The sequence below is a fragment of the Petaurus breviceps genome, unplaced genomic scaffold (assembly GCF_028583685.1).
Source record: "Petaurus breviceps papuanus isolate PSGF00001 unplaced genomic scaffold, PetGlider_PUasm1.0 154, whole genome shotgun sequence".
NCBI lineage: Eukaryota > Metazoa > Chordata > Mammalia > Diprotodontia > Petauridae > Petaurus > Petaurus breviceps.
Genome location: NW_027185715.1, coordinates 978,330 through 1,003,995, shown reverse-complemented (window position 1 = coordinate 1,003,995; position 25,666 = coordinate 978,330). Strand labels below are relative to the sequence as shown.

Below are 25,666 nucleotides of genomic sequence, written 5' to 3'. Positions count from 1 at the left end.
AAATACTAATTATATAAAAGACCATCAAGACTAGCAAGTACTTTATCAAAGTAAGCAGTAAATAGAAACCAGAGAAGTTATACAGATTTGAGTCAGTAGACAATACAGTAGAGTAAATGGAAGCTACTTGAGGGCAAGATAAAAACTTCAGCTGAAGAATCTACTCTTAGTAATCTCCAAGATTGCAAGCATTGGAAATCAGGGACATGCTAGGGGCCAACTTCCCCAGGTTTGTGGCTCTGAAGAAATCACCAGTCTGCCATTTATAAGCTGGTCATCCACAAGTCTCTTGAAGTGTTCCAACAAGTTTGAAGACATCTCCCTCATATACTATGTTCAGTGTCTCCAGCTCAGAGGTCTCTCAATTAGGGATTACATCTTGTTACACATATGCTGTGCAGCACCAAGAGGTCTTCAGGGAAATCAGCCTTGGCTGATTTTCACCAAGCCTTGGGTGAAAATGGGGCTAAATACACATTTAAAAAAAAAGTTACTTGTGCTAGATAGTGGATAGAGTACCAGGTCTGGAGTCAGAAAGACTCATGTTCCTGAGTTCAGATCTGGCCTCAGAAACTAGCTGTGTGACCCTGGGCACATCACTTAACCCTGTTTACCTCAGTTTCTTCAACTGTAAAGTGAGCTGGAGAAGGAAATGCAAAACCACTGCAGTATCTCTGCCAAGAAAACCCCAAATTGGGTCACGAAGAGTTGGACTTGACAACAAAAATTTTTTTTTTTGTATATGTTAGTACTTGCTAATCTACACTGGCCCTGTCTGAGATGTTATAGATCCTTCTGCATCTCTAGCTCATTACCTCTCTGCTAAGGCATGACTGGAATGTATGTTTCATCACCACTTTTTGACGTCATCATTGGTGACTTTTATCAGAATTTCATCTTTCAAGGATGTTTTCCTTTAAATTATTGCCATCTTAATTTGTTCTCTGGGTGCTCCTCATTTCTCTCTGCATCAATGCCTGTCTTCTGAGGTTCGCTGAATTGGCCATAGTCCTCATTTCTCAAGGAAAAATCATATGCAATTACATTAATACACCACAATTTGGTCATATATACACCTGTTTTGTTTACAGTTGTTTACAGCACAAAAGTGCTGCTAGATATTCTTGAGCACATGAGTTCTTTCCTTTTGTATTTGACTTCCTTGACTTTCCATTAATAATCTAATGGTATTGGGGCTCAGACACTTAGGGCCCACCCAGAAACACCTGGCCGTGTAACCTTGAGCAAGTTACTTAACCCCAATTGCTTTTAAAAAAAAGTAATCTACTGGTATTTCTGGGTCAAAGGCATATGCAGTTTGGTAATTTGGGAATAATAATTCTAAATTGTTTTCCAGAAACATTGAGAAAATTCAAAACTCTACTAAAAGTGCAGGAAGGTACCTCTTCTCCCATAACCCTTCCGACTATTTTCCTCTTCCATCTTCTTTGCCATCTGACAGGTGTGAGGTGAAATCTCTTAAAATGGCTTTAATTTGCCTTTATTAGTGATTTGAAACTTTTTTTCCCCAAATGATTACTAGTGTCTTCATTTGAGAACTGCCTCTTCATAGGGGATGAAATTTCAACTACTATGCACAAAGCCTTGACCTGGCTTTTAGCATATTCTTAATAAAAATATTCACCAAAGGGGTGAATGAATGGAGTGAAGGGAATGGTGGGATGCTGTAGTCCATTTGCCTCTCAATTCAATTTAGTAAACATTTGTAAGTATAAGAGTTTGTAAGAGTGCTCAGAGATACAAAGGAATAGTAGTACCTGCCCTGAAGGGGCTTACATTCTTCCGCAGGGGTTCAGCGAGGCCAGGCCAGGCCACTGAAAGAAGCAGCCCCAAGTGGTTTCGCCCCCTCCCCCCGCCCTGGGCCGGTGCCTGCTCTCCCGTCTTAGGACGGATAGCGAGGCCCAGGCCTGGGGGGAGGGGCACAACTCAAACATCTCTCCTCCGGCCTAGTTTTTTCACTGCCTCGGGCTGGGGAGAGGCGGGGGGGAGGGGGGAGGCGGGGGTGTTTGAGAATATGGGATGAGAGGCCAGAAGTCCTGCAAAGGACCAGCCACCTCCCAGCTAGACTTTCCCAGCCAACCTCACCCTCCCGTTTCTAGGAGGTTTCCCCGGGAGCTCACGCAAAAGCGCGAGACCAGGCGGTTCGGTGGCCAACGGTTTTCCAACGAGAGGCTGCAGTGGGGGCGGGAGGAGAGGCGGGAAGGGAGAGCGAGAGGGAGGAAAGGGGAGGGGGCGGGGTCAACGAGAGGGACGGGGAGACTCCGCCCTTCTCATAGAGATCTCTAGAAAGCCGGGCTCGCGCCCGAAAGCCCAGGAGCGCGCACGCGCGAAGGGGCCCGGGCATTTTGCTGCGTCACTAGCCACCGCCGTCGCCGCCGCCGCCGCCGCCGCCGCTGCCGCCTCTGTCGCTGCTGCTGCCGCTGCCGCCGCCGCCGCCGCTACCGCCACCACCACCACCACCACCACCACCACCACCACCACCACCACCACCTTGCCTCGCCTGGCCTTACCGCCCCTCGTACGCACACGTTCATTCCCTCTCCTCGCGCCCTCTTCTTACTCTTTCCTCCTCCTCTCCCCGAACAGAAGAGCTTCTCTCGTCGCGCGGTGCATTGTGGGATCCAGGCCAAGCCCGCCGCCGTCGCCTCCGCCACCGCCACCTGAGGGGAGAGAGCGAGGGAGAGGAGAGGCCGCGACCGGAGGAGGAGGAGGCACCGAAGCCGGAGCCGCCCGCCTGAGGGGAGTCGGAGCCGTCGTTGCCGCCTGAGAGACCCACCCCACCCGTTCGCCCGCCCCCCCTACCCCATACACAATGTGAGTGTGATAGCCCGCTGAGGGGAGGCCAGCCTGAAAGGAGGACGGGAGACGGAGGCCGCGGCTCGTGGACGGGGCGGGAAACCAGCCCTCCCCACAGCCCTCCGGGCCTGCGGGGCCCGCGACCCCCAAGGGGAGGGTGGTACGCCAGCCCCACTGGCTGGAAGGAACCCCCAGTGCCATCCCCCTTCTCTGGGTCCTCGTGGGCAGCCGGCGGACCCCCTTCCCGAAATTAGCCGCTCCCTTCCCCCATCCCGCAAGCCCCGGGGCGCCCCTCGGGCTGCAGGGAATGACCGAGCCCAACTCCAGGAAGTTCCTTGGGTTTTCCTCCCTTCCCCGCGGCTCCTCGGAGGAGGCGCCCCGCTGGGGTCGGCGGTTCCTCCACCGGCTTTCTCGGGATGACCCGCCGTGGCACAGCGCCATGTGCACTTGGGGGAGGTGGCACCCTGGGAGCAGCGGGGACTACGAGTCGGGGGCACCATGTGGCCTGCCGAGCAGAGGAGGCAGTACTGGCCACGTGCAGGCCTTCCCACCGTGGGCCCGGGTCATCTTGACATAGTGCGGCTGCCCGTGTCACCCTGACACCGTGCTGGCCTCAGGGGGACGTAGTTATTATTTGCGGTGCCCCAGGCTTCGGTGCGACTGATACCGCCAGGGATGGGGAGGGGGCAGCCCCAACGAGGCAGTTTCCAGGCAGGGGAGAGGGTTACTACCGCACAGGTATTTTGCACGTGTTGACCCAAAGGTTTATTGTGGAGTTTGAGGAGATGATGTCCTCCCTTTAAATTGTAGGCGAGGTAGGTATTCCTTCCTTAGTTTGCAGTTACTTAAATCTCAGGTTAAATCTGAGGTTAGTAGATATTAGAAAGTTTTTTTAGGGGGCAATCTCTCAAAGGTGTGTAGGTGGTGGGTCACCCATGCTCATGCTGAAAGTAGAAGTTCCAGTAAAACAAAGAGAAAATGTTTAACCTTTGGAGTCTTATATGAGGGTGGCACTGCATCGTCTAACATTTTTTTTCAGCTTCTCCGGGTGGGAGGACTGTTCACTTTGTGATATAATTAAGTTTAGTACTAACTTCTGACCAAAATTTAGTAATTTTTTAGATTTCAGGCTTAAATTTAAAAACTAATGCCTCAAAGGCATCCAGCACTTATTAAAATGGCATACTGATAAGGTGTATCCGAAAAATGGTCCAGGAGACTTAACACATGAATAAGATATAGCATCCACTTGATTGAAAACTTTGTGAGGGAAGCTTGAATTAGCACAAAAAAGGGTAGTTTCAGAATGTGGAATGAATGTGGCTAGAAAATTCAACTGCATATATGAAACTTTTCACCTTTTAGTAACTCACATTTTAAAAGCCCATCTTCAGTTGTAGCTTTTCTTCATAGAATGGTAGGAGTTTTGATTATTGCTACAGTTAAGAACTGTTATTTTTAGTAAATAACTTACTAATTGTCATTGCTGCTCTCAAAATCTCTAGTTCATCTGGCACAGACTTGTCTCCATTTTGAGAGCCAATGGTTTAATGTGAGTTGAGGAAATTTGCAAATAAGGTTTTTAGTAATCAGATAGTCAAGAAACAAATACTCAGTTAATTATCCTTTAACCTAACTGCATGTTTAAAAAGTTTTTGAAACTAGTTTTTAGTGACCTGCACAATGGAGAGAGGAGAAAGAATGGGTAAATAGATGAAACTTGGGTAAAAAAGCAAGATAGTAATCTATATTCCAAAAGGCATACCTTAAAATGAGTGTGTTTTACAAGACTAATGGCTTTGAGTTTTCTAGTTTTTGAAGAAAAAAGTTTGTTTTTGTGACTTTAGGAATGTGAATTTATAAAATGAGTATTATAATTCAGTTGAATTGGAAGAGACCTTTTATGGTTCATTTAATCATAGAAGGAATCTCATTGATAAGGCTTCATCTGCCTTAACAAGAAAAACAAAAAGGAGGAAAAGGGCAATTTGTGGGGGATTTTCCTTCTCAAAATAAATGGTAGTGATTGCACAGCCAAATATTTTAACATTTTTTTTTTGAGGGGGTGAAGGCAAGCCAATTGGGGTTAAGTGACTTGCCCAAGGTCACACACCTAGTAAGTATATCAAGTGTCTGAGGCTGGATTTGAACTCAGGTCCTCCTGACTAACAGGGCTGTTCTATTCACTGGGCCACCTAGCTGGCCCCAGTCTTTACCATTTTAATCAAAGTAAGGTGCTCAGAGCTCACAACACTGGGGAAGGCAGTTATTAACATCTTCTTTCACCAGTGGAAATGAGGACCTAGAGAAATTTTGTGCTTGCCCAATCAAGATCATTGAGTTCTTGATGGGGACTAACCAGATTCCCAGCCCAGCAGGAAGAAAGATTGGTGTGGTGAAAAGAACACTGAATTCGGAAGGCTTTGGTTCAAGGCCCAGTTCTTCCACTTCCTCTCTGTGTGCTCTTAAGCACATCATTTATCCTTTTTTCCTCTTTTTTTTTTTATCTGTAAATTGGAGCCAGACTAGATATCTATTAGCTTCTTTACAGTTTGAGCATTCCAGGGGGAAGAGCACTGAATTTGGAATCAGAAGATACGTATCCTTATCCATATTCATCCATCTCAGTCATACTTGTGTGACCTTAGGCAAGTCGTTTAGTATCTCTGGATCTCAATTTCCCCCCTTGAAAAAATGAAAGGGTTGTACTAGATGGCCTTTAAGTTACCCTCCAGCTCTAAATTTATAATTCTATAGCTTATTTCTTTACTCTTTTAGAAATTTGCTAGTCTTTGGTGAGTTTGAATTTTTAAAATTAGAACCAATAGTTCCCTTTAATACTGTTATCATTTTCTTGAGGTAGGGTTCTGGGAGTGGCTTTTCACTTATGCATAAAAAGCAGATTTAAATAATTTCATTAATTTATGAATTATTAGAATCAAATTATCAAACATTAAGCAAAATCCTATTGACCTTAGCAAAAAATTACTAAGTTTAGAAAACTTGAAGTCCAGTAACAACTCTTCATGCATCCCCTTGTGTCCAAAAAAAAAAAAATAGATCTAGTGGCTGTAATTGGCTGGGCAAAGTTTTCTATTCAAAAGGAATACTTGATATAATTAGGGAAGTTGTTAGTGTTTTCCTTTCATTCAGGGTTGATTTCCTAGCCACTGTAACATAGCAACTGATTTGCATACTGTAAACTAAGTTGTACTTTAATCAGAATGCTCTGGAAGTAGTGAATGAATGTGAATAACCACATGCCTGTAATTAATTTTCTCATTGGTGATATTTTCTTCATTCAAATTTCCCAAATTATGATCTCAATTTGATCAAATCCCATCTAAATATAGTTTCCCTAAGAGTTAGTGATTATCATTTGGAAGTCTTTTCAACTCTGTGTATATGTATATTGGTGTTATGAAAAGAGCCCTGGATTTAGATTCTACTAATAAGCGTCTTGGACAAAGCATTTGCTCTCTCAACTTTAGTCTCCTTGTATATTGAATGAGAAAAAAGATGATCTTTTTTAGATACCTTACAGCTCTAAATCTGTAATCATATGACTTCAATTTTTAAAACTTTTCTACTAAGAGTTTCCATCATTTCTGATCCTACAGTTGGTGTGCAAGGGAAATGCTGTAATGTTGGCTCAAGAAAAATGTATTTTGGAAACGTGTACTTACTGCTTCAACAGTTAGTGCTTGAAAAACTAATAGTCTAACTTTGAAAGATAAATCAGTGCCTTTTTCTAAGGTCCTAGGAATCAATTATTCATATAGAGAGTTTAGAAAATATGTTAGACTTTGAAGATTTTGATAGTAGTCATACTGTATAGTATAGTATTTGAACTGTAAGTGAATTATTTCTTGATGCATGACATATTGTATAATCCTAGAATTGAAAGGGATCTTAGAGTCAAACATCTCTTGAGTCCATCAAACTGTACTGATATCCAGCGATAATCTGGAAGGCTGTGGTTGAAACAAGGTAACAGTGGAATCACTATATTTCAGCTGGAAATTTGACCTTAGAGAACAGCTAAGTAACTAGTCCACAATCTCTCATTTTTCATTCATTCCATAAGCATTTATTAAGCACCTCTTACATGGCAGGCACCATGTTTTGCTGTGTTCTGGGAACACAGACCAAAAAAGTAGTTCTACCCCTCAAGGGATTTATATTCCGTTGAGAGAACCCATGTATGCATAAATAAAAACACAAAATATATACAAAATAATTTTTGGGGAAGGCACTAGCAACTTAGTGCCTGAGAATGACTTGACCAATATCATAATAGAACTCTGCTAGTCCCTTGATTTCCAAAGAGTTAACTGACCATTGTTTTCTTGGTTCACATCCTATTTTTGTTTCTTATTCTATAGTTTCTGGCCTTTGCACACAATTCACCAATGCATTCTTGGTCTGCCTTGTCTGTAAGATGGTGATTAGAATACCCCCATTTCTCAATTTAGGTAAATTTGCAATACACACATTCTACTCCTTAAGGGGAGGGGTAGGTTTGGGGAATCATCCATTTTCCTTAATCTAGAAATAGCATTACAGCTTTGTGCAGGAGTAGAAAGAAAGTTGATAGGTATTTGAAGAAAGATAATTAAGTCTTGTGTGACAAAGGTAGAGGCAATGATAGTAACAATATTTGGTTTATCTAAATTCTCCATGTGGATTAATAACTGAAGCTTACTGAAGTCTTTATCCAGTGCTTTCTAAAAACATCTTGGAAAAAATGGTCCTGTACAAATATATAAAATTTCTAGATGTTCTGTCTGCATATAGTAGTTTAAGGGAGCTTTTTTGAAATCTTGTCACTAAATCACTAAATCTGTATGCATATGCCTATCTAAGAGAGATAGTGTAGAGTAGTTGATAGAATGCTGACCTTGAAATCAGGAAGACCTAATTTAAAAGCCTGCTCTCTAACATACTGACTTTATGACCTTGTACAAATCACCTCAATCTTTTGACAAACATAATTAGTATTTAACTATGTTCCAGGCACTTTCCCAGAATGTAGAGGCAAAATTATAGCTCTTGCCCTCGGGGAGCTCATATTCTCATAGAAGAGAAAATGCATATAAAATATAAATTCATTGTAAATAGAAGGTGATCTTAGAGGAGATTATTAGAATTCTCTTAAGACTAAGTTTTAGGGAAGGTTGTGATCAAATTGGTAGTGGAAATTCCAAATAAGGACCTCCCTGCACTGATAAAATTACAGGTGTGGTCAATATATATCACCTAGGGAGGAAAAAGATAACTATTACTAACAAACTTTTTGGAAACTAGGTTAATTAATACAAATATTAAAGACTGCTCACTGAAAAGAATATAATCCATTAACATTTGAATTTCATTTTAGAATTGTCAAACTAACAGCTAGAGGTAAGGTGATTTGCTTAACTTCACATAACTAATAAATGGCAGACCAGGCATTAGGATATAATTCTCTACTCCAGTCTCTCTTCATACTGCTGCCACCCATCTTGTTCAGGCCTTCTGACCTAGAATATTTTTTGTCTTGGCTTCCTAACTGGTTTCTGCTTTCCCTCTCTTTTTTAATGTAGCTTGCACAGAGCTACCAAAAAGAAATCTTACATACAAGTTTGACCATGTGGTTTCCCTGCTCAAAATCTTCAGTAAATACCTATTGCCTGTAAAATTAAATGAAAACTTATTTAAGGCCCTTCATAGCCTATCTTCAACTTTTACAGCCTTATTTCACACTGTACCCTTTCATTTACTCTAGGTTCTAGCATAACTCTTAAACTCCACCTCTGCCTCATATAATCCCTCTCTTCAAGATGAAACTGAAGCCAGAACATTCTACTTGAAAGCCATTTCCTGATCCTCTCAACTGTTGGTATCCTCCCTCTCAGATAGCTCTTGTTTTACATAAATTCACAATGCACAAATTAGACTTTATATATATTTTTTTTTTTTTGGCTTTTTAGAGGGCAATTGGTGTTAAGTGATATCATGGGATCTTTCTTCAGGGAACTGCCCCACCCACTTGGGTGGTAGGGTGGTGTTACATCTAGACCTGGACTTTTTTTTTTTTTGGTGGAGGGGGGAAGTTAGGGCAGTTGGGGTTAAGTGACTTGCCCAAGGTCACGTGGCTAGTTTTTATGTTGAGTGTCTGAGGCCAGATTTGAATTCTGTGTTTCTGACTCCAGGGCTGGAGATCTATTACTGCGCCACCTAGCTGCCCTGTAAAAAATTCTGAAAGAAATCCAAATGATGCTTCTGAATCAGGGTCTGAGCTGCTAGCTACAAAGATTGCAGAAGAAGAAAAGGAAGCTTCAAAACCCCAAGGTCAAATTTAAAAAGTTCACAAAGAGTTGGCAGAAGCATTTCATCTTTTGAGTGAATTTTATCTTGTACTGAAAAGATAGAACCAGATAACTTCAACCTACTGCATATAAATGTTTACTTTACCTTGCATTTCAGAATTGTTTATTATCATAGTACAGTAATGTATCCGCAGTTTAGCACATTTTGTGATTTGTGTAAAGGTATTTTGTGTATGTCTTTGTTTTATAGGCTAAGTGAAGTGGATGGGAAAGGGCAAATTCGCATTATGTAATGTAGAGGGCTACAGAATGGTCCATTTAAATCGACAACTGTCTGCTTTGCATTCATTCTCTCCCTTTCCTGTCTCTTCCCTGCCTCTTTTCTTCCCACTCCCTTCTGTGTATTTGTATTCCCGTGTTACATAGGTACTTAGTAAATACTGATTGTCTATTCCTAGATTACTCTGAATTCCCCCAATTCTGTATTCTTGGTAAAATAATTATCTTCCACTTGCTGTTTATGACCTTGGGCAATCACTTCTCTGGACCTCGTTTTCCTCATATATAAAATGAGGGAGTTGACATTAATGGCCCCTAAGCTTCCTTCCGGCTCTAAATCTGAGTCTCTGACTTGATTTCATGTGAAATCCTCTCCAAGGCCTGACAGCTTACATGAAGCCATGGCTTTTACCTCGGTGCTTTCTTTAAATTTCTCTGGAACACCTTAATGTCTCATACGTCCCACTCACTATTCTACTAATTATTACTAATTTGTGTGCCTGTTTTCTCTTCTGCTCTCCTTACGAGGGCAACGCATGTTTTCTTTTGTATCATGAGCATCTTGAACAAAGCAGGTGGTTAGTATGTTTTGAATTGGTTGGAAGGGAAAATGTACATTTTGTCTTGATTAGTTTTTAAATATCTTAGTGGTGATACTCAAAGAGGGACTATAGTTTCAGGGAATTAGCTATAATGCTTCTGATGCTCAGAAAATAGTGTATCTGTACAAATGCTAAAGGTATCTCTTGGAATTCCCTCACCAAGAAATCTTTTTTGTGTGTGCGATGTGTTCTAGTCCTTATAGATTAATAAAGTTTTATTTTGGTTTTTCTTTGAATGTTGTTGACAGGTTGAGGGAGAACTGTGCGTAAGCTCAGCTAGATGGTTCGTTTTCCTCTCTGAATTATTCTTTATTCTTCACACCATTCCTGTAGTAGTATTATTTACCACAAACTGAAGTTATTTGGTGGTTCCTTTTAGTGACTGTGGGGTGGAGATAAGAGAAAGACTTTAGGGAAGCTTAAGACTTAAGAGTGATCCTATGTCTTAACTAGAATCCAGATGTTTTCATTTTTAGAACCAAGTGTATGGCTTAGTCTGTAAAAAGAGGGATAAGTGACTTGCCCTAAAAATTTGAGGTCTACATAGGTTAAAAATATCTGCCCTGCTTGTGTTGCAGAGTTTTGGAGGATCAAATGAAGTAGTGAGTTGTTAAAAGTAATGTGAGAGGGGTATGCAGGGTAGTAGATAAAGAACTAGTCAAAATACCTGTGTCCAAAAGCCCCCGACTTAGACTGCCTGGGTGACTTTAGGCAAGTCACATAACCTCTTCAGGCAACTTCTTCTAAGACTTAAGTTGCTAAACAGGTACTGATCAGTATTAGTATAGTAGTTCCTCACTTTGGAGGTCGCTACACTGATAAAATTACAAATTCCTTTAAAAAAAAAAGATTATTGTCATAAAGGAGGAGGTAATGATAAACAGGAACAATTCAAAAGTCCTTAGTTAACTGCATATTACTGATTCTCAGCTCTTGTGTATTTATACTCTAATGGGTTCAAAATCTAAGTACTATCCTGTAATTTTTAATGTTATTTAAATTTTTGGAGTGTCTCAAAACTAGGTTTAGGAATGATTGCTATGTTATTAGTCACCTTGGAGAAAAATTAACTGGTATTTTTCTTTATAAGTTTTAATCTTTTCCAACCAAATGAATCTAGATTTGAGTCCTAACCTCCATATTTCCAAAGAAAAATGTTCACATTTACTAATTGATTCAACATAAATGGAAAATGTTATTTGATATATTTTGGCTATACAAGCCCTAAAGTAAATTTTAACTCAAGATTTACAGAAGGTCAAGCACTATTATGCTTGTGTCACAGTGAATCTTTGATCTTAGTCAATTATTTCCCTTCTGAAGCTTATCCATATTCATTCTGTGTGAGTGTCATATTATCCATGCTTTTCAGATCACCTACTGAAATTGCATTCTGTAAAATATATTTGGGTAAGTGCCCATTCTTTAGTATTGTAATTATCTCAAATTCTTTCCACAGTTGAATGCCTACTATATACAAGGTACATAATTCAGTATTTAAACATTTCTAGCATGCAGTATTACTAGAAATAAAGGTTGTGAAGATTGTAAATACTGTTTATACAAAGATTTTTGTTTCAACATTATTAGGAATCTATATGACAATCAAGTTAAAGTTGACAAAAAGTGAAAAGAGTTTTTACTCCCCTGTATTGAAAGGATGGGATTTTAAAATATTAATCACTTACCCCTTAAAGGGGGACCATGGTAGTGTTCATTTATCCATTGCATCCAAAATCCAGATATTTATTGCATCCAGAGGAGTTATTTCTCATGACCCTTTGATTCATTGATTCAGACATTGATCATACTCTTTGAGCCCAAATCTCAGTGTTGGTTTTTTTTTTTTCTTTTTAAATGAAGTTTTAATCATGGACTTTTGTAAATAAAAGTACTTTTTGTATCAAATATGGACTTTTGACCCTAACTTTAGCTGTTTACGCTTCTAAAAATGGACATAAATCTAGACCAAGTTAGTGTTACTCTTATGCCCTTGTTGAGTGATTACTGGGTTTCTCTGCTTCCAGTTAGAAAATAAGGTTCTCCCTGCTCTGGATCCTTTATCTTTCTGACTCCTGGACTTCAATAATAATAATTTATTATAATAATAATAATTCAATAATAATAATATTCAATAATAATTTAGAATGATCTTCAGAATGTTGACCTTGAGCAAGATCTGAGTTATAAAAAGGAGTTAATGAAAACAGGAAGGTGGATTAACGCATTAAAGGTTTTTGTTTTGTTTTGTTTTTGGTGAGGCAGTTAGGGTCAAGTGACTTGCCCAGGGTCACACAGCTAGTGTCAAGTGCCTGGTCAGAGGTCTGAATTTGAACTCAGGTCCTCTTGACTTCAGGGCAGGTGCTTTATCCACTGTGCCACCTAGCCACCCCTACATTAAATATTCTTAGCTGCCTTGACTAACAAGCAAAGGTCTGAGAACCACTTTAGCCAAACTTTAAAAAACTCCCAAACTCATTGTTACAGAATTAGCCATGGGGTAATGGGTTGTTTTGTTTTGTTTTTAACTCAGAGTAACTTGAATAAAGTTCTGGAAGGTGGTAGCAGTATAAATACTATTGCAAAAATCCTTGAAGTATTAAAGAGTTTTTCCCCTCGTGAAGACAGTAATCCTTCCATAACCCATCAAAGCCATGAAATCAGTTATTGTGGTATTTGAGGATTGTGCTGTTTCTGCTCTTTAGACAGTTATATAGTTGGAAACTTTGTTTTTAAAAAGCTTTCCAAAATGTGTTTTTCTTCCTATATGGTAAAGAAAAAAAATAGGTTTATTCCCTAATTTTTCTAGAATAATTGATAAAAAATGAAACCTTAGTGAGTTAAAATTGACTTTACCATGAAGAAAGTCTTTATTAGTATATAATTTCTTTGAGAAATTGATTTTTTTCAACCAGTTCTGTAACTACTGCTGCTAGAAATTGTCGTTTTAAACAGTTGGTTTTATGAAGAAATACATAGTAAATTGGTGTGGCTTGTTCAAATTATGTCTCAGCTTCTCATTGAGTTAACTTTGTTTTTGTATTACAAAATGTTTACATACTGATCTTTTGAGATGCTTTAAAGAGTAATGTTTATGATGTATTTCAGGTATAAATTTAAGACCTTTTCTTAGCTCATTATTGCAGCATCTTTTAATAGACTTTATAAGGGTAAACATCACCTCTTTAAATGCTCAAAATTCTCATATATCATCTTCTACAGAAGTAAAAAAAAAGGTTTACTTCCCCAAAAGTAAAAAAGAGGATAAGAGTAACATTAATTTACTCTGGATTTATGTCCATTTTTAAAAGTGTAAATAGCCAAAGGTATGGTCAAAAGTTGCTAACTAATGCAAAAAGTATTTTCCTTTTAAAAAGTTACATGATTTAGCACTTTGTGTAAAAAGGAAAAAAGAATAGGAAATGTTGGGCCAAATAGTGTGATTAATGCCTACAAAAGACCATGAAATAGCTACTATGGTCCTCTGTAATGGGAAAGTGATATTTCAGAAACCCATCTTATAAATAAGTATAATAATAATTTTATCCTTATTTCCTAAAAGCAACCTAATCTTAATAGTTTGGCCTTTATTAGTAAAAATTCCTGTTGGGTAGAAACTTCCATTGTAAAAGTGTACGTTTGCATGCGCACACACACCCCACTTAAAGGATAACATTAAGGGTCAAAAACAGATGAGAGGTAATGTGCCCTTGGACAAGTCTTTGACCTTAAAATGTATTTGACTTCAATGAAAATAGGGATAATATGCTCATGCATCCTACCTAGATGAAACATTTTAAAATACTACTTAAATGTCCATCTTTTGTTGGCCCTAAACTACTTTCTCCAGCTCATTTTATAAATGAGAAAACTGAGGCAAATTGGATCAGTGACTCACCCAGGATGACATAGTATCTGAGGCCAGATTTGTATCAGGAAGAGATACCTTCCTTACTCCTGACTCAGTACTCTATATCCACTACCCACATAGTGGGCCAAGCAGCTTAAGCAGCTTAGAGGTGTCATCTTTAAATTCAGATTGCATAGTTCTGTACCTTCCATACGGTAAATGCCAGAAAAATTGATTGCCTACCATATTTTCCCCTACACTACCTCTCCAGTTTCAAGTCTACTGAAGTAAACATTTTGTCAGTTGTCACTAGCCTGCTTCTTACATTCTAATCTATTAATGTACATCATCCTTAAAATTCTTGACATAGGGAAATATATTAGAAAGGGTAGTTAGAACTATCATTTAAAATGATAAGATTATCAAGTATAAAGTAGCATTTGTGTCTTAGACAAACTAATAACTAGGAGTTTGCTAATAGATGGTCTCTGAAATTCAGGATATAATAGTTTTTAAAAACAATCTTCATTGATTTCCAAGGTCTAAATGCTCACGTTAAAAATTTGGTGGTCCGGCAGTTTGAGCTGATTCTAACACACCTCTAATTACTAATCAACATTTTTTTCTAGAATTTTGAATGGAAAAGTTAATAAAAGACTGCTATACTGAAAACCTCAACTCAAGCTTAAAGAATTTTTAGTCTGAAATAAGGTCGTGATTTGTTAGTATTGATAAGTCACCTCAGTCATTTGTATCATGCATTTTTCTTTTGTCTAAATGTTTTCCAGGTTTCTAAAAAAAACTGAATTTGAGTAAATCCTAATTATGAGGGTAAAATTAGGAATAGAAAGAAATAAGGTGGTGATAGTGAAATCAAAGAGTTGGGGAAATGAAGTGTTTACAAAGCCTTTCTATGTTACTTGCCTGGCTCCTATTTAAATTATTTTCCCACAGTATAATTATGGCTCTTTGAATTTTTTCCCTATAGGGAAATATGTTCCATTTTAAATTTGCTTTGCTAGTTCTAGAACTTCCATGCTCCATGAAATGAGAAGTGCCTGATAACATTACTATCTCTTGGAATAGGGGGGTTCCTATTGATTCCATGTTTTTTTTTAATAGGACCAATTGGGGGAGGGAAATTTCTAATCAAAACTTTAGAGAGGAATTTTACATTACATGAAAACAAAAGTTACATGTGTTAGCTATCTTATTAGGACAGACAGCTTTTCCATCAAATATCATGGGGTTTTCCATGATTACATATTTTCCAAGTATTTAGGAAGTTGAGCCTTTAGATCTAGAGGTTTAAATCCCCTTATAGTAAATGCCAAGAGATTGTTTCCTATCTGTATATATTTTTGAGGGGTTTTTTTTGTTGTTACTTTGGAGGGCAATTGGGCTTAAGTGACTTGCCCAAAGTCACATGCTAGTGTGTCAAGTGTCTGAGGTCTGATTTGAACTCAGGTCCTCCTGACTTCAGGGCCTGCTCTCTATTCACTGTGCCACCTAGCCACCCCTTCCTATCTATATATAAACAGCATATGATCAAGTGTTTGATTTTTAAAAGGAAAAAAATGAACCCCTCAAAGAGAGTTCAGTTCATATTCAATCCCAAGTTGTCTGAGTCTTAAATCTATTGCTGTTTCCATTTTGCTCAGGATTATATTTGTCCATGGCAACACCTCAACTAAAATCCAGATCTGGACTCGTTAATTTGTTTTATTTCTACTAGGTTTTCTTTTTCCTTTCCAAAATAGCCACCAATATCAGGCTCTTCCTTATGATCACTTCAGTGTCACTATCGATTCATCATTTAACCCCTTCATTCTTCCTTTTCTCTGATAGTAGTCCAAAACAACTTTACCTAAGCTGAGGGGAAGAAATGATGAAGAAAAAAAATTGATATTCTACTTAAAGTTGATTGTTATTGGATATAACCTTGAGGCCTGTTGAATTCAACTAAACATTTACTAAGCATCCGTTTTTTGCAGAGCAACATACAAGACACTGGTGTTTTAAAGATAGTATGTGATACATTTCCTAGTTCAGAGTGCTTATCAAATGAGGTCATAAGAAACACCAGTAATTGCTATAAACTACTATATCCTATATACACCTGTGTGGGTGACCCAGTTGTGCTTCTATAGTTGTGGCATAAAGGGGCAGGATGTATTTAGATTTAGACTACCTGGAAAGACATTAAGTTGACTATAGCTATGTTAAATGTAAGGTCCGTATCCAGTGATCAAGTACACATTTTGGAGGAATTGAACCATATTAATTTTGACATTTTTGGTATAAGTAAAGATAATTGAGTAGCAATAAAGTTGAATAGTTGATCATGCATTAAGACAAGAAACCAATTTGTGGGACATATCTCTTTGCAGGACTTCTGTTAGATGTTTGCAAATATAACATCAAAAAATAAGGAGTTGTATGAATAACTCAATAATTTTATATTCAAATTAAATTTAATAATTTTTATTTAAATTAATAATAATAATAATAAACTTCAAATTAAATCACCATCTTAATACTTTGATTATTTCATTGCAAAGATGAGCCAAGAAGAAAATGGAAAAAGTTTGACAATGTGTTTCGGAAATAAGAAATGAGAGGTGCTGCTAAAGATAGGTAGACTAGTACAGAAACTTCACACTTGTATTATTATGAATATTTTTTTTAAGTGTGGTACTAGATAAGGTGAAGGATGTGTAACAAAAAATACATTGATGATTCTTGATAATCTATATCAAACTTCACTGTGTTTGGACAGTCAAATTGCTAACTTGAGATCAAAATTTAAAACATTAAAATGAGAAAATATGCTATACAATGTAATGCAACTCTAACCTATCCAAACTAGCTTTTGATGCCCAAAAAAAACTAGGAAAAGGCTAAAAGAGCAGAAATGAACACAGACTATAACTATAGTCTAACTGTTTTAGATGATAGTTACTAGTTACCATGAATGGACTAAAAGTTTTTTTTTTCTTTTGGAGGGAGGAGGGCAGGGTACAAATCAATAAGAAACGGTGGAAAGAGAAGCAAACTTGGTGAGAACTGACTGAACTAGGAGCATCATGAAACTGGAACACTAAAGGATGAAAATTGGGACAAGATCTGTGAAGATTTATAGTATTGTCTTCAGTGATAAGTAGAGAATCACATTAGAATTCTCATAGTCCCATTATGTATTAGATGAAGAAATGGTACTAAAGAAAACAGATATAATGAGCAGCTTAACTAGATTTGAGATGACAATTGTGAGAAATTGGTTCTCAAAGTACTTGACAAAAGGGGGAAAGGTGGAAAGTATGCATAACCTCATGAGTCAAAAAAGTGTCTGACCCATATAACTACTTTCCATTTTTTCAGAATCATTTACATACACAAAGGGCATCCTTGGTAAATCTTTTAAGGAAAATAGACTTTCACGAATAGACATCAGAAGGATAAAGAGAATGTAAGATCGCATTTGATTCGGTTGAACAAAATGACACATTTTTAAAAGAATCCTCCAGTAATTCTTATGTGTGCATGTGAAAATCATATGATTGCTTGAAAGGTGTAGATAGAGATAACATTAAAAAGAGAAAGTTGCTCCCAGTCATGTCCAGTGTCCAGGACAGAGCCCATATGGGAAGGGGGATCTCTTTACCTTATAGATTTTTCTTTTTGTAGATGGTGTTTCACCTCCTAAATGAAATCCATACTCAACTTTCAGGCTAAATATACAACCAGGAAAATCAAATATATGAAAAACATCCAGTTTCTGATATACAACTGAACATATCCATAAACTCCATCATCCACTATGATAGATGTACTGAACAATGAGCTGAGCCCAGAATTAAATAGAGTAAGCTAGGTTGCCTTTAGGAAATTGAACAGTGTTTGTAATGACGTAAACTTTCCCATTTACAAATAATTCTCAGGTCATGTTAGGTGTTAATTCCTCTGCCCTTGAGTAAGGACAGGGATAATGTCTAGTTATCCATAGGTTGTCTTTTTTTTTTTTTAAAGCAATTGGGGTTAAGTAACTTGATCAGGGTTACACGGCCAGTTATTTCTGGGTGTGGTGCTGAGTATCTGAGCCCGGATTTGATCCAGGTCATCCCAACACTGGAGCCGGTGCTCTTACTCACTGAGCCACCTGGCCACCCCTCCATAGGTTGTCTTGATGAAATGATTCTGACTCTTCATATCTGATCTTATTTGTTTGGAATATAGGCCTTTTGTTCTAGGCCGGATGACTTCCTAAAATATTTCATAATATTTCTAAGCATGGAAAATTGAAATATATGCAGTGTTTTAGTACCTTTGGTAGATCTAAAGTTGCTTTGTCACTTTAGTAAAAATGCAGAATTACTTTATGTATAGCTTTGCATAAAAATAGCATCTATTTAGAGCCCTGAAGGCTGGAGTGGGGTAAGTGGAAAAAGAGCAAGATTATTCATCTTCAATTATAATCATTTTCCTGCCACTGTAGGCAGATACCGAATCTTTCAGTATTTTTATAGTCTGTTAGCTTCTAATACTAGCCACAGTCTTTCATAATGTTTTCGTGTCCCAAAAATTATTGAACTGTGTATACTCCTTAACAGTAATAGTGCGACTAGGATTTTTCTCCAAAGAAATCAAAGAGGAAAAGGGCCTGGAGTACTAATATATTTATGGAAGCTCTTTATGTAGTGACAGAGTCAAAAACAGGGAACTGCCCATCAATTGACTAATAGATAAATTATGACAGATAAATATATAAAGAATGATGAAAGAGAGAAACCTGAAAGATTGTATGAAGCGATGAAAAGTGAAGTCAGGAGAAAAGTTTTATACAATAGCAAGAATATTGTAAAACTTTGAAAAACTTAAAAACTAAGGTCAACACTGACCAACTACAATTTGAGAGGACTCATGCTATGAACCTTATGAATGTTGACGTCGAGCACATTGTCTTTTTTTTTTTTTCTTTTGACATAGCTAGTGCAGGAATTTGTTATTTACCTGTTTTTAATAGGTTTGGGTTTTTTTGCATTTTTGGTGGAGGATAAATAGGGAAGATAATATAAAAAGAATGTGGACCTAAAAATAGAATAAAAATATTTTCATATTGAATCAGTTCCTTGGTTTTATAAATTTAGTCTATAAATTTTATGTTGAGCTGTGTGTAAAAGTTTGTTACATCCCTATATTGACAGTCAGTTATAAGAATGATCTAAAATTCAACAGATTTAATGCAGTGGGAGGTAATTTTTCTTAAATCTTAGGTGACTATGTAGCTTTTGTTGCAAAGATAAAGTTTATTGTAGTTTAATTACTCTAAATTCTCTCTTTCTAGGCAGCCTGCTTCCGCAAAGTGGTACGATCGAAGGGACTATGTCTTTATTGAATTTTGTGTTGAAGACAGTAAAGATGTTAATGTAAATTTCGAAAAGTCCAAACTTACTTTCAGGTAAATTGCTATGCCATATGATGTAACAAAAATTATTCCATTTGCTAAATTATTTTTGTCTTAACATTTATATTTTTGTATCTTAGATCTTTTTTTAAAAATTTCACCTATATAAACAGTCTTTAATTCTTTCTCTACAGTTGTCTTGGAGGAAGTGATAATTTTAAACATTTAAATGAAATTGACCTTTTTCAGTATATTGATCCAAATGTAAGTATTCTAGTAAACATATCCTTTACTCCCTTTTCAAAACAAAATGTATGCCATTAAATGGGTGGTAGTTTTGCCTAGTATTCCCTGTTACTCTCCACTCTTTTTTTCCCATACGTTGGGTTTTTCTTTCTTCTGGACTCTGCAACTGTAGAAGCGCTCCTTCTGTAACTGTGTCCTCCACCTGAACTTTCCTTGACGCAGGACTCAAAGTTCAGTCTCCCGCAGGAACATTATAGTTCATTTTTTATTTGAGATCTTCCCCTGAAAGGAGAGACAGGTACATTTTGCAGGTATCCTCACTCGGCCTTGTCTATGGAAGGAAAAATGGAACTGAATGCAACTAGTAACTCAAAAGCACTTTCTGTGATTTGACTTGAGTAAAACGTTTATAACTGCATTATGTCCATCTTTCTCTCTGGAGGGAACCTAGGAAAAGAAAAGCAACAAAGCTTATACATGGGGAGTGTCAGACCATTTGAAATAGCATTATGTAATACTTTTTTCCTTTTAGACTCATGCCTACAGATATAAAATAGAGATGGTTCTTTATCTTTTAGGACTCCAAGCATAAAAGAACAGACAGATCGATCTTATGTTGTTTACGGAAAGGGGAATCTGGACAGTCATGGCCAAGGTTAACAAAAGAAAGGGCAAAGGTAGGGTCCTGATTGCTAAGGCATATATATTAAAATCTGCATAACATGCTAGCAGTATTAAAAATCTGCTCGTATAATTTTTTTTATGAGTGTGTAGCAATGGCTGTAAATTCATTATCAAATCCAAAAATGTGCATGCTTTAGGAATTCTAATGATGGTACAAATGAACTTAATCAAAGGGTAATTGTGTGTTTATTCCACAGCTCAATTGGCTTAGTGTGGACTTCAACAATTGGAAAGATTGGGAAGATGATTCTGATGAAGACATGTCCAATTTTGATCGCTTCTCTGAGGTAGAATTTACTTGTTTAAGCTTTTAATCTTAAATTTTGTGCGTGTCTAGTTTGCTTCAACTAATGTAATAGAAATCCTTGGATTCATCTATAGTTCAAACTGCACATTTTCAGAATCAGCACATACTAAACAGACTTGGAATCCCCACAGTAAAAAGTGGAAACTTAGGAATTATCGTTTAATCTTGTAGAGTATGCCAATTATTAAGCATTCCCTGAGTTTGAGGAAGTTATATGTCCTGAAGGTTATTCTCATATTATTGGAGCTTAGTAATTTAGAGTTTGGGGATCAGGACTGTTTTACAGTTCATCTCAAAAGAAAGAGAATTCTGAAGGGAAAGTTGATGACTGCGTTTTGATTGTTTTTCTCTTTATGGTTATCTACAATATGAGCTAGATTGATGTTAACCAATACATATTTTTTTTTATTGATGGTCTTTGTGTCAAGCAAATTTCTCTCAGTAAAGTTTGTTATGCTTTTCTTATAAAAATAATAGATATCAATAAAATTTTAAAATCACCTACATTTCTCAATAAGCCCCCACTCCCAAGTTAAACTTCAGCAAAACTAATCAGATTTAGGGTTCTTTTTTAAATGTAGTTTTAGGTTAGGAATAAAGGAAGGAAATCAAGCATAAATAAAAATAGTGAAATTTGAGATTATGAATTCATTCTTTCTTCAAAGACTGTGGAACAGTAGAAGAAACTGTATTTTACTGTCAGAAAATTGTGAGGCTACAGGGCAGTTAGCTTCAGATGTTAGGAAGAGGTGCTATGTAGACAAGGAAATAATTTTTTTTATATTGTTCCAGAAGTCAATCAGATGTACAAAAGAATGAACTCCTTGAAGTAGTAAATTATCTGTCACCAGAAATTCTAGCAAAGGTTCCTTGGATGACTATTTATTAAAGATGTTGTAGAGTGGTTCTCTGTTGTGCTTAAGAGATTAGGTTAGACCTCAAAGATGGCTTTCAGTCCTAAATTCTGTAAAATTTAAGGGAAAAAATTGTGACGAAGCTATATTTAGTATTGCACTGTGTTTGCAAAGCATTTATAGAAATACACAGTGTTTGATAACTTGTCGGTATTTTACTAAGGACAAAATGTGACAGATATAGTTTATGAAAATTGATAGTGAATTTTACTAATGGATTTTCTTTTTTTATTAGTTAATAAGACTTAAATGTTAATATTCTTCAAACAGATGATGAACAACATGGGAGGTGATGAGGATGTAGATTTACCAGAAGTAGATGGAGCAGATGATGTAAGTAGTTTTTAATTGGCCTTTAATTTGGCCTGGTAATTTTTGCAGCATGTGTTAACAGTGATGAACTTGGAGTCAGAGTATTAATTCTGGCTCTACCACTCACTAACTTTGTGACCATAAGCAAATCATTTAATTCTCCCTCAGATTCATTTTCCTAATCTATAACATGGAGAAGTTTTAACCATCTACATTGAGAGAAAAGCATTTTATAAACTAAGTTACCATATAAATAAATACAAGATCAGACTAGATCTTTATGACACCCTTGTAAAGAGAATCACAAGTCCATTAGCAAATAACTCCAGCAGTGCGCTGTTGCTTTGGCAGGTGGTTGTTGTTTTTTTTTTTTTTAATAATTTCTAATTTTAATTCAGTTTAGCAATTGTGCTAACTCATACATACTGAAGGATTGTTGAAGTGGAACTAGAAAAAAAAGGTCAATCAACCATTATCTTTTATGGTAGCCCTGCACAACATGGAAGGCCTGTTAAAGGATTTTGCACAGCCCAAGAAAAATGTAGAGGCTAGATACTTTGCAGGCCTGATTTATGGGATGAAAAAAAATCCCTTTTCATAGAATATTAGAACTATATATAATTCCTTAATTTTAAAAAATGAAGAAACTTAGGGTGACCTTGCCCACAGTAGTCGAGTAATTTTTTTATGGCAAAATAAAGTCTAGGACTTTTGGACTTCTTACTCAAGTACCCTTTTTTCAATAACAGATTTCCTTTTCTTGAAGGGCAAGACATTCAAAGTTGGGTAGTACCACCAGTTAGCAAAGCTAAGCCCAGGAGGCATAAGTCATAGGAAAGTGCATATGCTTATGCTAGGATGTAGGCAAGAAGGTCATATGATCCAGTAATAATTAATGTAAAATATCTGATCAGCTTTACCACAAGACTTAAAGCATTTGTGTCTAACTTGCTAAGTGTTAATTCTTGTGATATCCATGAACTAAGGAAAAAGTACACTGGTTCTACTTTATGGAAATTTTTATTAAGCAAAAGGATGTTCAGATACATTTTATAACCTTGTTTTCTTTCATTTTTTTAGGATTCACCAGACAGTGATGATGAAAGTAAGCTTTTTAAAATTTGAAATAAGTTATTTATATAAGTGTTTTAGGCACTGATCTTTAGATTCAGACTCTTTCCACTTGAGCAGACTTTCTGCTATTTACTTCTTTCAGTTGCCCAGATTCCTTATCACCCCTGAGGGGTAATTCAGTAAATAGCCCATTTAATTTTGTTAAACTGAGCTGGAGAAGTTTTGACCAGTTCTTTCTTGTGTCTACCATGCTTTCCTGAATGTTGATAATGTCTTGAGGCATTAAGCTATATTAAGTTGTTTAGTGTTTTAGATCAGATTAAATAAACTATTAATAGTGTAGGAGAAAATCTAAATTCTCAGAAGAGAGAATGATTTGAATCCTTGTGTAATGCCAAATTTAAGTAACTAAAGCATAAGTTTGAATGATTCTTGGAGTGATTGGGGGCAACACAGACAAGCTGGTTAAAAGGTGAGCCAGAGTGGATCTCTTCTGTGTTTAAGTGAAATGCATGTTAAGAAAGTTTACATTATGGTTTCCACTAACTTTTCTTTCAGAGATGCCAGATCTGGAGTAAAGAAGAAAGTGTTGTCTTCAGGGTTTTGGGAAAGAAAGATTAACTTCATTGCAAAATTTTCATAATTGAGATAATTCCTGCATTGGTAGCTCTAAAGGCAGATACTGTATTTGCCTCCTTTAATCCATTTTCAATCTGTTTTGTTTTAAAAAGGCTTCACTAAGGGTTGATGTGTACTATTATATGGGTCAGTTTTAAGTCAGCTGAGGCAATAACCTTATGCATGAACATTTTTTCAGACTTCCAAGAAGCAATTGAGGTATAAGCAATGGACCACAGTCATTGCAGTTTTAAAAAAAGGTTCACTGAGTCTCTTTACTGCTTTGTAATGCAGATACTGACATGGTAAGAAAACACAGCTTATTTTATGTTGTTTAAAATCACTTTCCCCTGATTCACCAGGGTAGACTAAAGAGAATATTGAAATGTTCAGATTTTAGTACACAGAATCAAACTGCTGAAGCAAGTTTAATTGGCTCACAACTTAAGCTGACAACATTGCTGTACCTCCAGAGTGTCTTCAAGATTGTTCCACTAATGTTTTATTTAAAAAAAAATTATTCACTTCACATTGTTGTATTTAAATGATCACTAGTTAGTGTTCCAAATGTATCTTAGCTAAAACTAGTGAAGCCCTAATTTAAATGGTTATGAAGCCTGTACATTTGGTATTGTTTGACCCTTAAGCTTTTACATCTCTTAGTATGGAGGAGGAAGAACAGCTATACATTGTTGCTTGTCAATCTGTACATTTAGACCAAATTTGTATTTGCACTGTCAGTATGGAAAACGAGTGACAAAATGTTTAATACACTATTGGATTTTTTTTTTTTGCTTTTTTTTGGGGGACTCGGCTTATAACAAGGCTGAAAAATTCAATTTGTGTTCAGAACAGTGGGGATTTTTTTTTATGTCTGCATTCTTTCTAATAAACAGTTGAAGACTTCTTGGCTGTCCTTTTAAGTGTCTGGTTTACTGTAATTTCATGTATTCTTACTATTTACTGGAATGGAATTTTTATTTTTACTTGAGGAAGAATATAGTAGAACTACTTCCTCTTAAATGAGGGAGGCTTGTTATAATGTTCCCGGGAAACCTTTTAAGAAGTGGATCTGTACTAGAACTTGTAGATGCACTTTACAGCAGCTGAAAACGAAAGTGTTGTGATCTGACTGAAATAAAACTGAATGTGTTGTCCTCCTCTAAATCTTTGGGCTTCTGCATTTGAGCAGTTTTTGTACCCCTCAGCTTCTCTGCACCTCTGTCATGCCATTGAAATGCATCCTATTTCACCCTTCACTTTGGTGTGTATTCAGTGTTTTCAAAAGAGCTCTCTGCAAAACACTAGAACTAGGAAAGGAAAACTTAAGAGGAAATGCGTGACCTTCCTTCTATTATCTTCATTAGCTCAGTATTGCATAAACCCATTTTGATAGTGTTTTTCTTTTGTCTTTGTTTTTTGGTTTTGTTGTTTTTTTGTGTTTTTGTTTTGTTTTGTCTTGTTTTTTGTCACTATTGATTATAAATGTGCTCTCTCAGAGCCTGGAACTATAGTTAAATAGACTGACTGGTCTCTAATTTAGTTATTTAGCCTTCCTGGACATTGAATGAACTTCTACATTTTTGAAAGATGTTTTGCAGTTTAGCGCCCCCCCCCCCTTTTCCTTTTTTTTTTTTCTTTTTTTTTTGGAGTGAGATTTTTGTCTTAAAAGTGTTTCTTGGACTCATACTAATTTTTGAACATCTAGTTTGGGGAGTTGGAGATGGACAAAGGATTGGAATTTTCTAAGTATTTTTGATTCCTGTTTGGAGGTAACAGCTTGTCAGATGATCTCTGTGTATTCACCATCCCCCAGTTTTCTTCATAAAAGCAAGGTATAATGGAAAGGGCTTGAAGTCAGCAGACCCCAAGGTTTCAATCCTGCCTTGGACACTTGATAGCAGTATACCTTGGCTGAGTGACTTACCCTCTCTGAGGCTATTTTCCTTATGTGAAAAATGGAGCAAATAATAGTCTAGATGGCTACCTCGTATGCTTGTTGTAAGGAAAATTCTTTGCAAACTTTACAAAGCTATAGAATGAGTTCATTTCATCATTTACTCCCCAGGGTTTTAGAGCATTCATTGAAAAATTCAGCAATTCTTTGTTGCTCAGTCTAGTATGATAACTGTTATGTGGTGTCTGATACCTGTATCATGAACCCCCTTTGAGAAATTTTTAGAGTATTCATTTAATGGTATTTAAAGGAAGCTGAAAGTGCCTGGCACATAGTAAATGCTTAATAAAC

The 25,666-nt window shown here is 36.9% G+C and overlaps 1 protein-coding gene across 1 annotated transcript; it reads left to right on the top strand.

Annotated features, from left to right (window-relative positions):
• The first annotated feature begins 2,515 nt into the window (after nt 1–2,515).
• On the top strand, nt 2,516–24,585 carry PTGES3 (prostaglandin E synthase 3). Its single transcript, XM_069079851.1, has 8 exons — nt 2,516–2,835; nt 19,204–19,317; nt 19,458–19,527; nt 20,088–20,186; nt 20,391–20,480; nt 21,685–21,747; nt 22,807–22,831; nt 23,359–24,585. Coding segments are annotated over exons 1-8 (483 nt in total). The 5' UTR covers nt 2,516–2,833; the 3' UTR covers nt 23,379–24,585.
• Nucleotides 24,586–25,666: the final 1,081 nt, after the last annotated feature.

Excerpts from the sequence above, each read along its gene's own strand:
- PTGES3 (XM_069079851.1), top strand. Across the intron at positions 21,748-22,806 it reads AAGTAGATGGAGCAGATGAT|GATTCACCAGACAGTGATGA; the intron begins GTAAGTAGTTTT and ends TCATTTTTTTAG. Across the intron at positions 22,832-23,358 it reads ACCAGACAGTGATGATGAAA|AGATGCCAGATCTGGAGTAA; the intron begins GTAAGCTTTTTA and ends CTTTTCTTTCAG.